Source organism: Centruroides vittatus, unplaced genomic scaffold (assembly GCF_030686945.1).
Source record: "Centruroides vittatus isolate TY-2023 unplaced genomic scaffold, ASM3068694v2 contig_1787, whole genome shotgun sequence".
Classification (NCBI taxonomy): Eukaryota; Metazoa; Arthropoda; class Arachnida; order Scorpiones; family Buthidae; genus Centruroides; species Centruroides vittatus.
Genome location: NW_027121094.1, coordinates 435,736 through 449,715, shown reverse-complemented (window position 1 = coordinate 449,715; position 13,980 = coordinate 435,736). Strand labels below are relative to the sequence as shown.

The 13,980-nt window shown below is 24.9% G+C and overlaps 1 protein-coding gene across 1 annotated transcript in view; it reads left to right on the top strand.

Annotated features, from left to right (window-relative positions):
- The window catches only part of LOC136969438 (arrestin domain-containing protein 3-like), a 58,455-nt gene that overhangs the window by 23,789 nt on the left and 20,686 nt on the right, over window positions 1-13,980 (top strand). The window contains exon 2 of the mRNA XM_067263594.1: window positions 12,058-12,130. Coding sequence (XP_067119695.1) covers window positions 12,058-12,130 — 73 coding nt within the window. The remainder of the gene's footprint in view (window positions 1-12,057; window positions 12,131-13,980) is intronic.

Here is a 13,980-nt window from a genome sequence, read left to right as displayed (position 1 = left end):
TGGATGATTATTAAGAACGTTTCCTGAAAGAAATTGTTGTTTTAAAATTATATATCCTATAAATAGCTTGTTTACAGTAATATTTTTTTTTCTTTCATCGTGAATTGTTGAGTATAAATTACTGTCATTACGTTCATTTTGATTGAAACAAGTTTTACATAAGGAAAGAATTAGAAGGATTTGTAATCTATATAGGGCTTATAACAAATATACTGTCTTTCCATATTTTACAGAACGTGTTAAAGTAATCTGTCAGTGATAGTTTACTTGGAAGGTTTTTTTCCTCTCTTTCTCATTTGAGAGGTATTCAAGTATTACATAAGCATTTGACAAGGAGAGGAGATGAAAGAAAAGTTTACTTATATAGGGAAGGGGAAGTCAATGCTTGCATAAGATTTTTTTGAGCTTTTAAACATATTCAAGTTTGTTTTTTTTAATAAATTTATTAATAAAATCTGTTAAAAAATCTTAATAATTTTTAACACAAAGTAATTAAAATTTAATTAAGAGTTTTATCATAATAACTTGAAAGTTGTAATTTTACCAATTACTTGCACTCTGCTTAAGTAAAACATTTTTTAAAGATGTTTAAAAACTGTTATAAATATTCAAGTTGTATTTAGTGTTAAAAATAAAAATAATAGTAATAATTTAAACGATCCTAAATTTATAGTTGACAATTTGTTTCCTGAATTATTGTATTTTATTTGTTTCTTACTTTATTATCAAAGTCTCATTGGTGTTTTTGTTTTTATATTAAAAATTACTACTACAAGATCTGTTGTACTAAATTACTTCTTTATCATAATAAATGTAGAAAGAAGTTTATAGGAGGAACAGAGAGAAAGAGAGAGAGAGAGATCAATATAATGCTTAATATTGTTTATATGGAGGAGAAGAGAATGCTTACGTAAGACTTAAATGTCTCGTAGATTTTTCACAAGAAATATTTCTGATTTAAAAATGATTTTAAATTTTTATCGAGAAGATTTTAAAATTAGAATATTAATGAATTCAATACAAAAAGTAACGTTCCGTCATAAATATATAATAGTTTTATATAACGGCAAATAATTTTTTTTTAAGACAAGAACAAAGGAATGAAAACAAACACAAGTTTTAAGAATAGGTTCGCAGTTACGAGTCATTATAAGTTGCTACAGCTTCATATTAAATACTTGTCGGAATCACGTCAATAATGGAGGTAGAAGATCGTTTTTGGGTTATAGAAAGCTAAAAAGAAGATTGCTATCTGTCCATTACATAAATTGAAATCTCGATTCAGCTACTCAAAGTATTTTTGGATCTACCAGTAATGATACCTATTCAAGTAAGTTTACCGTGTGGAAAAATGAGCAAATGTAAATCTATGTTGTCTTCACTACCATTTCAACGTTGATATATTTCGAAAGCTTAGGCAACAAAATTCGGAGATCTAGAATTTATATATAGCTATATATAAATTTCTATTAAATATTTATCTTGAATAGCTTCTGAAATTTAATATTAAACTTTTAAAAATATTGAATTAATATATAGAATAAAATTATAAATTTTATTTTCTTATAAACATAAATCTTATTGCATGAAAAGGCGTGAAATGTGCTTATTAAATAAATTTAAAAATCGCTTAGAATTGCTCTTTAGTATATAAAAAAAAAATGTCGTCAAAAACAATGATTTAAAGTGAATTGTATATATTTTACAGCCATGAAATACAATTCGTGTGTTTTTACGATGAATATTCATATAATTTGTTCGTATAAATCTATATTATAAGGCTGTTTTCAACTTTGAAGGTTCCTAAATCAAAATCATTGGCATTTTACAGTGATTTATCGTTTGTTGAATATTTCAGTTGAGAAATGAAGAGAGGCCAAACGGTAAAGAAATAATTAATGATCAGTATTTGGAAAATGAACCGAACTCGTAAACACATTCGTTAATTCATAAGAGCGTAGTAGTAAAAAAGTTAAAAAAAAAAAAATGAAGCTGACTGTGACATTTTTCTGCCCTGTGATTAACCAGAAAAGAGAGAATAATATCTAATATCTTGTTATTAAATAAAATAAAAGTTTATTTTATATTAATTTAAGAATGTTTGTTTATTTTTTAAGTACTCCTACATATTATTTTTGCGGACAGATTTCTCAGCATTATAATTGAGTACACAGATCAGAAGAAGAAGAAAAAAAAATTGTAACGCTTAAGTAAGCTGAAACGTTCATGTTAAAAGCATTAAAGCGGTAATTACACGAATGTTTTCTTGGCATTTTCCTCGGATACGTCGCCAAATTGTTATATATATTAATCATTTTAAAAAAGATAAAAATCGGGAGAGAATTATTGATTTTTTTTTTTTAATCTAGAACGTACTGTACGTTTATTGGATTTCTATAGCGAATTTTATTGGATAGAGTGCTTGTTGATTCTTATCTCGGTTTAATCTCTTGAATGGCAAGAGTTAAAAAAGAAAGAAAAATAAATCAAAATAAACAATGTAGGCTATTAGAAAAATAAATAATGGCGTTTATAAATTTAATATTTCGAAATTAAATAAATAACTTGATAATTCTGTATAAATCGATTAGATTTAAATAAACAAAATCCTACATTTAGCGCTGAACTAAATGGAATTATGTCGGAATGACTTGATTTACATTTTTAAATATAGAATTTAACTAAATTCTTGTTACAAAAATAACTCAATTCTGTTAATATCTGGAATTTATTTTTTCTCATTTATATTTTAATTTAAAAAAATAAACTTCCTTAATCATATTCCAGGAGGTATGCATGAAACATAAGCTCTGCTCTGTTTATGTAACGTTATTCAATTTTTAAAATTCTAAAATATTTATTCTGAAAAAAAAAGTTAATCTTGATGTTAAATAAAATATCGAATGAAGGATTTTATTATTATTTTTTTTTTTCCTTCGCTTATAAAATTTTATTGTCTTTTTTAATTACTCTTTTAATGTATAAAGTTTTAGAAATATTCGTGGCTCAGTTTTCATAACCTGAATATACTTTAAACAACTTTATCGATTGGGATTCGAAGCCGAAACCTTGAAAATTATTTTAAAAAAATTATTTATTAAGTTATCTGTTGCACGATTGAAATATGTTCTTGGGTGAAGCTAACTTTTTATATTAGCACTTTCTGTGATTTTGGTTTATCCTTCACATCCCAATGGAAGCGATGAAAGACGAACTCAATATTACTTCCTGTTGTGAATTTGCTTGAAGTTACACAGATGCTAATACTCGAATTCATTCATTGGAAAACATGTTTTTGTTTACTTAACGCTAATTCTGCGCCTTTTAAAATCGTATAAATATTAAATACTCTTCAAAAATTGCGTTATACTAGTTAGAAATTTTAACTTTTATATAATATTTAAGTATATATCGATTTTTTTTATTATTATTTAAAGTCTTAAAAATAAAAAGTTTAACCTTGTAGATTTTTAACATACTCGACAATCGATTGGTTCGTTCGTCTTTTAAATATAATATATTTAATTATATTGTAATGATTAATCATGAAGAAAATAATAATTAATTTTAGAAAAAGTTGATGTCTACAAATCAAGGGTAATTAGAATTTATTCATTCATTCATTTGAAAGCTTTGAAACTTTTCAAGAGTTGCCAAGAATTTTTTTTTTAACTTTATGTACCGGTTTGGATAATTATTAATGTTATCGTGCTAGGAATCGAATCGATAGTAATCATTTTTCTAATTTATCTCCCTTATTTTTGTATCGAATTTCTCAATCCTTGTTCTTCCGGGAATAGTTTTTTTTTTAGAACGAAAGTTAAAATCGTTCGTTAATTATCGAAATTTAGATGTTTTCGAGAATTCCGAAATCCAATTATTTCTTACTATGATTAGTTTGTTTGCTCATTTTTAAAAATTATCCGTTCCAGTTTTAGTATACAGTACAGTTTCCTGTTGGCTAAACATATTCAAAAACATGACAACAGATTTTTAAAAATATATTTCGTAAATACAGTACTCTAGCTTAATTGTTTATAATTATTTTCCAGTCTAATTTAAAACCCATTCAAACTTTACGTCCGTAAATTTTCTTTATCGTAATAAAATAGACTAAAACCTAATTTAAATTCGTGAATTTTTGAGTATAAAAAAGGGGGGGTCTATTTTCCAGTTTGAACATCCTTTATGCTGCAAATCTCGTTATCCTTTCGTAGATAGATTTGTTCTTTGTTTTCAGAGTTTTCATTTTTATGTCAAAAGTGGATAACATTAAAAATAAGAAAAGAGGCCAAGAGTATTGTGTATGTAGGATAACTATTTTAGATGATAATCCAGTTTTTCAGAACGTACGTTCAACATTTCTGTTACTTCTTATGCAAAACCTATCACGATCTCGCCTGTCATTTATTTTTCAAAAGTAGCGACACGGAATATTTTAATACGGTAGAACACGTGCGTTTTTTTGCATTATTCTCTTATATTTTTACATTTAAATTCCGTTTTATGTTAATTAAAAATAAAAAACATTAAACAGATAAATTTATTTAAGTAACGAAAATTTGCTTGTATTATTACTCGCGAATGGGATAAAACCCGTGTGTTTTAGTGGAAACTCGATTGTAAAATATAGATAAAAAATTTAACTCAATTAATTTACTTTAATTTATTAATTTCTTTTAAATAAATTCGAAAAATCGTACTTTTTAGATACTTGGACATATGTTGATATGTAAACAAATTTTGCTTTACCATCAAATTTTATCAATAATTTAATCAATGTCCTTCAGATAAACTATATCCTGATGTTTTAACAAGATTATTAAATCTGTGGAAACCCGCTATATTTAAGCTCGAACAGAAAATATAAGAGAGAAAAAAGGTTTTTTTCTTTTGTAAAATTGATAATAGAAAAAAAAACTAGATCTTTTGATGTCGTGAAAATTAAATTACTTTTTAGTTGTGAGAGTAATTTATAAGAAAATCACTAAGTTTTTATTTTAACACAAATAGTAAATTCTTATTTTTCATAATTGAAACCTCAATACGTAACACCTTTTTCTTCCAGTCTAATTTCAAATGTTTTCTTACGAAATCGTAATATTTTATTTTTTTTTATTAGCTAAATTTATTAAATTTTTTTTAAAAAATACATTTTAAAATCTATGAATTATGTCAGAAAGTTTTTTCTTGCTATATCTTGTTTAAAATCATTAACTGGGAACATAATTATTCCCAAGAACAGACAACAATAATGAGGAAACGAAAAAAAAAAGTTTTTTTTTCTTTTTATTTCTAACTACATTTCACTTCATCAAAATTTATATGATAATCATGGAAAGCCATCTTGGACGATTTCCAATAGCTTGTTTCCCTGTTTTGTTTTATCGTAGAAAATACTTACGAACAAAGTCATACCGTGGTATAAACATTGGCATATTGTTACACGTCCTTCAACGCGTTGAACGATGCCTATATATGTTTATTATTAAATTTTAAAATATTGAAAAGGGGAGCAGTGGGAATTTGGTCTTCACACATCAGTTGTGTTGGGTGCGGTGTCGAGATATTGGCTGACTCACTTTTTCCGGATGCGTGATGAGAAGTGATGCTATATATAAATTCTGCATAGCGTAAATTCTTGGGAAGCCGCTCTCCCACATAGCTCTATGACCAAATGACAGATGTTTCTTGCGCTTTCTCTCTTTACTGACGTCGGAGACAGGTTGGTTGGTGATAGTTGTCACCTACCAAATTGTTTAAATGATATCGCGATATTAGTCAGATGTCTGCTTGGCATTGGATTAAAAAATAAAAAAAATGTGTGCCCCGAACGACATCCATTCAATTTTGCAATCACTATAATAGTACAATTACGAAAGTTTCTACTCAACATTTTCATTTATCATTGTTTTACAATTTAAACTACTGAAAGTAAGTGCTTCAAGTTGTAACAATCATAAGGTAATCAAACAAAATGAAGTGAACCATTAAATACTATTCTAATTCAATCCGAATATCTTTTGTAAATGTTTATTTTTTATTTGAAATTATGCAGAAATTCCCATTTAGGTCATGCTATTCGACCTGTGTTACTTTTTCTTTACCGGACGGCCTTGTCAACTTGGCGACTGAGTAGGACACTTGCCCTTTGTACTGTTTAAATTTTAGTTTTTGCCATTGAAAAGAAAAAAAATCATTAAAATTCAATTGTAAAAGTATTCAAATATAATGCGGTTCGGGTTAATTTTCCTCCCCGTTTCGAATTAAAGCTTTAAACGACGTGTCATAATGTAAATAATTGTTTTGACTTCCTTTTGTTAATTCGAAACGGTTGTATTCGTTGCTGAAATCTAATTATAAGTGATAAGGTATACGTAACAGATGCATAGTCTCACCGAAACAATTTACACGTCTCGTTATACGTATCCACCCAACCTTGACCGTATCCATAAACCTGTCTTTCTAAATATTCTATATATGGATGATAACCAGATGGTTTCGTCATTTCTAAGACGTAAAAATTTGCAGTTAATTATTAAATCTCTAAACGGTTCCAGTTCTAAGAAAATTTTCAATAGACACAATATTTCTGAGAAAAATATATTGATATCATTTTTCTATTTATTATTATTATTTATTCTCTTAGCATGATGACAAGTTTTGTAGTGTTGAAATTGCTTTAAATATTTAATTCTTGAAGTAAAGAAAAAAAGAAATAAATTGAAATTTAAATAAATAAAAAATTAGACAATAATTGAAAAAAAATAATAGTAAAATTAAAGTTAATTTCTTTCATTTTAAAATTGATTTATCATTTGTTTTTTTTTTTTCATTTTTCATTCATTATGTTTTGAATAAATATTTTCATTAATAAAAACTGTAAGCATTCATATTCTAATGGTCACTATATTTATTCATAAAATGTGGGAGCACCCCAAAAATAATTTAAAATATCAATAAAGAAAATTTTCTTCCAATATATTAATGCAGAAATAAAAAAATATGACAACTTTTATGTTATTTTAACTCTAAAACTTGTTCTTTTTTATTTAGTCAGAATTTATTATCTTTAATATTTTGATTTGACTTGTAACATGCCTTATCTGGTAATTTTTTAATTACAATATACACTTTCTTATCATAATTTATAATTAATATCATCAAAAATAGAAACAGAATGTTTTAAATATTTTGCAACAGAATAGTTTTTTGATTATAGATCATAACTTAGTGTATTATTTCAGAAATTATTTATATAAATTAAATTTAAAGTTATTAATAGAGAAAACAGATAAATTCATTTGTGAAAAATTGCATTTTGATAATCATTGTTTCTTAATTATCTAACAATATGATGTTGTACTAGACCTATATATAAATATATGAATACAAAGATGAAACAAGATAAAAATAACTGTGGTATAATGCCAAATTATGTTACATTACAAACTATAAATAACATACAAAAATGGATTATTAATGATGAAATGCAAGGTATTTCCAAAAATAATTATGATGTTATGTTTTTAAAATGAAGAATTTGTATGGATGATTAAATAAAATATTAGTTTTAAAATTTTTTGTTAACATAATCTAATTAAAACTCATTTCATTTTATATAAGAAAGAATTATCATAAAATGTAATTGTTCCTTTCAACTCTCATAGAAAAATGAAGTATTATTATTGGTAAAAGATTGCAAAACTGAAAATATTGTACATTAGTAATCGAATGATAATGCCCTATTCATTATCAAATTTTAACCTGGCTAAATAAATATATAGACATTATGTAATTTGGACAAAAAATAGGCGATTAAGTTGCCATCTTGTATTAAATTTAATAATTAGAATTAGATTAATTAATTTAGGATATTCTGGAAAATATTTAGAGCAAGACCTGAAACCACTTCTGCTTATTGTTCAGATGCATTGCCAATTACATTAGCTGATCTATGGATTTCTGTACATTTACTGCTGAATAATCTAGTTTACTGTTAATTACTATTTGGTAAGGAAGGTCTGGAAGTGAAGATTGGATAGAGATCTGGGTAGCAGCCCATACCACTGTCCAATCTTCACTTCCAGACCAACAAATTTAGAAGATATAACCTACATTCACTATGCCAACTAGGAACAATTATGCATCCATGATTCTCTGTGGCACCCAACTAACTTTAAACTTTTACCCCAGTATGGAATATATGTAATTTGGCTACGTTTACTATATGATTTTTATATTGGAATGAATTAATACAGTTTCATATATCTTTTAATACAGATTAAATTTAGATTTATATAAAGTGTGTTTTTATTTTTAAAAGTAAGAAATATATATATATATATATATATATATATATATATATAATGAAAATAATTCCAAATTCAACCAAAATTTGCTTTGTTGTAGCTCAATGTAAATATAAACTTTCAGACAACCAAGCCACCATAAAAAGACATAGTTGTGTCCTGATAATGGGCTTCGTTGAAAGTACCTGAGAAAACTGATATTTAGAGGAAGCTCCATCAAAACAGATTTTTGTTATAGAAGTATGTATTTTAATGAGAAGAGTAATACTTAAAATTATCAGGAACTTTATTAAAAAAATAAATATATGCCAAAGAATAATAATTATTGTATAATAAATAAAATTAAAATGGGCTATAGATTTATAATTTATTGATCAAAGTAAGATAGTATTCAAAATTTTTGAAGTTTATCTAGAATAAAAGCAATTTCTTAAATGTTATTTTGTAACACATTTTATTTTCTAACTTTACCGAGGGAGATTGTTGTCAGTTTAAAATATAGATAAATGAATACAGTCATTTTAAGTAAAGTTACCAGACATTCTTTTCATTTGGGATATGTACTCTTGTTTTTTTTTTTTTTTTTTTTTTTTTTTTTAACTGTCTAGAGATATTCTGCAAGATTATGTAGAATATGAACTTTTTGGGCTGCAATTTGAAAAAAAATTGTAAACCTATAAATTTCCACTGTTATCCATCCATCTGTCTTTCCTTAATTCCAAACAGAATTAGATAGATGAAAATCTGAGATATGAAAACTAAGGGGGCGGGAAGCTCCAATTGACTATATATGAACTTTCAGTTTGTATGTTCCAGTCACGTTATTTCAATTCAAAAGTTTTCCCCTGAAAGCAGTTAATAGGTGATTGGCACAACTCTATTGTTAAAGAAAAATGATGTACAGGGGCAAGATACTGCTAATTTGAGGTGGAGAGCATATAATTTAAATGAAATAAATTAAAAATAGGATTAAAAATTTTAGCCTGGCATTGTGACAATCTCACAGTAAATAATTTCTCATTTAGATAACAAATAAATTAAGAAATATTGACTTTTTTGTAAATTATTATAAAATTATTTTTTAAAAACCAAACTATATTTAATTTGTAATAATTTTTAATTATTAAGATCATATCTTTTGGAGTAATTTCAATATTCAAACTTGCAATAAAGATGTCCTAACTCCTAAGAGATAAAATTCCTTCTCTTTTTTTTACAGGACATGAAAGAATTATAATAGCTATAGGTTGACTTTTTTCTTCTTTGACTTCTTTGACCTAAAAAGAAAAGAGAAGGAAAAAAGTCAGCTATTACTGCTCTTTCATGTCTTGTCTCTCGCAACAATTATTTTGAATTATTAATCTAATTGGTCATCATTTCAACTTATAGCTATTCCTAAGAAAGATTATAATGTATTCAAGCCCGTTTGTCATTTTCTGCCATGCTAAAAATATTTTGAGTCTCAACAATTTATTTTTCTATTAGTTCACAATTGAATCTTATTCAGCATTGTAGTATATGTAACTTCTTTACCATTACTAATTTATTGATGGCACAGGTTGTTGTTTTATAAAATTTTGAAGGGAGGAAAACAGTCCTGTTATGTAATTTACTTTGATATTAGTCAAATATTTGATTCCTTACTATGCAATCTTTTACTTATCTTGTCTAATGAATTTGATCTGAATTGTTTTTATATTTTTATAGCATGAATAAATAATTATTACTTATATAGAGCATGTAAAGTAGAATTAAATTGCATTTGTTTAGACTTCTACAGGTTTATAGGATGAGTTACAAGTGTTCTTGTAACTCATATCTTATAAACCGTGCTTTGTTAACGCTTTTTCATGATTTTCCAATCCTTTATTCATTATTGTTTACCATTTGATCAATTGCTAATTCTAGTTTTTTGAATAAATTAAATACAAAAGTAAAAAAATTTACTTATTGTTTAAGAAATTTTTCAACCTTACAGGTATTCAGTTGAAGCAATCTATGTAACATTTGGTTTTTCAGTTTATAATTACTTAAAATACTTTGATAGAATTTTATAGTACAAATTTTTAAATTTTATTCTACGTTTTTGGAGTTAGCTTTTGTGTCCCAAATAGATTAATCTGAAATATTTCTCGTCTCCATATTAATAGAGCTATGGCCAGATGGTGATATGGGGCAACTAAACAACAGTCTTATATTACATTTTTCCTAACAAATCCTTCTTAAAAGTACTTTGAATCATAAAAACAAATATGTGCAAGGCTACAATGGTGCAAGAATTGTAAATTGTAAAGGCACAACAGTATAAGTTTTTATTAACATTGTTAATTTCAAGCACAATAGGGCAGCATTTACAAAGCTTGAATCACTACGTCACTATTATTTTTAATATCTTGCAATGAACAGAACTCATCTAAACATTCAACAGCAATCTTTTTTTTTTATTTGGGTAGTTCCATTAGTGAAGGAACTTGAAAACTTATTACATGAAAGTTTATGGGAGGAGTTGTTTACTGGGGGAGTGCTTTTTTGTCTTAATAGAATTACCATAAATTTTGTAATAAATAAATAAATAACAATATCATTATAAATAAATTAATTAATTAAAATTATTATAATAATACATGTACAGGATAGTCTAAAAGTCATTTATCTGTATTTTATTTTAATGTTTCAGGTACACTTGCAAATATGAATCTTAAACTGAGTTTAGAACATGTTTGCCTTTTAGAAGATTAATGAAAAACATAATTAAAACATAATTGATTTTAATTAATTTAGTTAGTTACCGGTAATGGCAATTTAGATTTTACTGTGTTAATTAATGTTTGGGCCATCCTGTATATTTATTATTAATTATTAATACAAAAACAATTGTATATTATATCCGTATAAATTAATAATAATACAGTTATGAAATTTCATTCTATGACATAAGAAGAAAAACATCTAAATTATGAAACTAAATTAGTTTTTTAGTATTTTGTTTTTTTTTCTGGTTATTTTTTTATGCATATTTCTGTATTTGTTTACTTTTTAATATTATAATCTTATATCTTTATTATATATTTATGTAATAAAGAGATTATGTTAATATAATAGAAAATTCTAATCCTGAAGGTCTTCTGAAATCATGGAGTTTGTTGTCAAAAACCATCATAAATAATATGATTTAAAAGAATCCAATCTTTGTAAACACTATAGATCATTAAAGAATATATTATTGAAATTAGTTTTGAAAACAAATCGCTATATATCAGATTGCCTTGAACCATAACATTATTATATTTAATAATGTTTTTCATTTATCATATCCTTGAAAGTGATTTTTAAGTATAAATTATCAAATCACCTTTTCAGTGTAATAAATAATTTCAACGGTCAAAATCAATATTTTTATATCAGTAATATTTCTTTTATAGAAATTAATTTATATATATATTTTTTTATAACTTTGTTATTTTATAAATTAAATAGTAATGTTACTGTAATAGAATATAATTCTTGCTATTTAATTTTTGCATTTAATAAATTTTTTTATAATAAATATTATAGTATTGTGCTGTTATTTCATGTATTTGTAATCTGTCGTATGACAGTGCAATTATTTTTATGTATTTTTCTTTAAAATAATAAAATACAGGTATAAATTCATTTTTGTCAAGTAGAAAGAATGCAAATATTAAATTTATTTAATAATTTCAATTTCAAAATACACTACAATGTATTTTCTATTACATTTTAGATAATAGTGATACAAGAGAAGTACTTTCTGAAGGTCACCATGAATTTCCATTTAATTTCCAATTACCATCAGGGTAAGTAAAAATATAATGATAGAAAATGACAATCCTTACATTTACTTCTTGTTTAAAACTTTTGTTTGTTTGTTCTTTAGAAGGTTAAATATAACCTTGTAAAGAACAATCTATATTTAAGAAAATACTTTTTCTTATATTGAATCCTATTGATTTATATTTTTATACACTTTAAAAAAATATTAAAATAAATTTTATAAAATGTAATATATTTCATTTATAAATTTGTAATACACCAATATTTTAATGTAATAAAAAATGGACTTATTAATACATAAAAATTGTATTTATTTATTTATTTTTCATGACAACTTTTGCAGTTCGCAACCATGTATAAGTAATAATTACCATAATATACTTTCAGAAACTTCTCCTTTTATTTCTTCTTAAATTTAGAATATATTATTTTATATATAGTTAAAGAAAACTGATTTCTCTTATAATTAATAAAAGTAAATTTAGTAAAAATAAACAAAAAATAAGAATAAAATTTTAGTAAAAGCGAATATTTTAATATGATTTTACTTTAAAACTTACAATTTTATTAGTAAAGTTTTAAAGTAAAATCATATAAAGTTCATGATAATGCAATTATTTATTATATTTAATAATATTACGAATAAGTAGAAATTTTTCATTTTCTAAAATAGTTAAATTAATATAATTTATTATTAAAAGAAATACAGTTTTTTTATAAACAGAATTCTATCTTGTTGCAATTTTATTTTAAAAATTAACTGATTGCATTTATATTGTAAATTATCTGAAATTTACAGAATCGAATTATCCTATTTAGAGATTGAAAAGTATTTTCTTAATTTAAAAAATTTTAAAAATTGGATTTTAAATCTAACGTCAGATTTTGTTAAAATTAGATTTTGTTAATCTAATGTCAGATATGTTTAAAAATATGAATATGGATTTCTATTTTGCTTTATTAAAATTAAATTATGTAAGAATCCTAAATGTTTTTAGGTCTATAAAACTATCTTTAGGAGAACACAATCTAAAAATAGATTGTTTTTTGTGAGATGATAGTTTCTATAGGTACAGAAACATTTGACACTCTTATATAATTTTTCTCTACTAGTGTTTTATTGAATTTTGAAAGAATCAGGTTTTGTTTATTATTTTTTTTTATGTTAAAAATTGTTTTTATATTAAAAAAACTAAATATTTATATGAAATAAATCTTTTGGAGAAGAAAATAACTTTTTACTGAATATAAAGGTACATGAAATTAAGATATTTTAAAATAAAACAATTAATCTTTTTCATGCTCTTTGAGTAAAAAATAGAAACCGAGTGTGTAATTACTTACCGAGTGTGCACCGTTTGACGACACCATTGCTTAAGCTTGTTTTCATCGCGGAGCAGCTCATCGAATGGTGGGCGTGTGTTTCCTGATAAGTTATTTTTCTGTGAAAAATTCACTGAACTTTGGAGACATCATTAATAAAAATGTAATTTTTATGGCCGTTGAATAATAATTGTTTTTTAGTAGGTTCAGTGCTCGTTTAAACTCGGCGGTTTGTACAATATCTGCTATTGGTCCAGATTCGACTAATCCTGTCACGACACGAGTCGGCGATGACATTTTATTGTGTTATACAAGTCTCTTTTAGCATGTTATACAAATATGATCGCAATTTTTTTGCCGTGTTATAGGGGGGTCTACTGTATTCTGTATTAATGGTATTCAGGCATTGTTTTATTTGAAATGAATGAACTTAAGTTATAAGGAATTTCAAGTTTGCATATTATATACATTTATGTTAGGACTTTTCTTCGATAACAATAATTGGTTTTATGTGAAATTTAAATATATATACATTTTATTGATTAAAAAA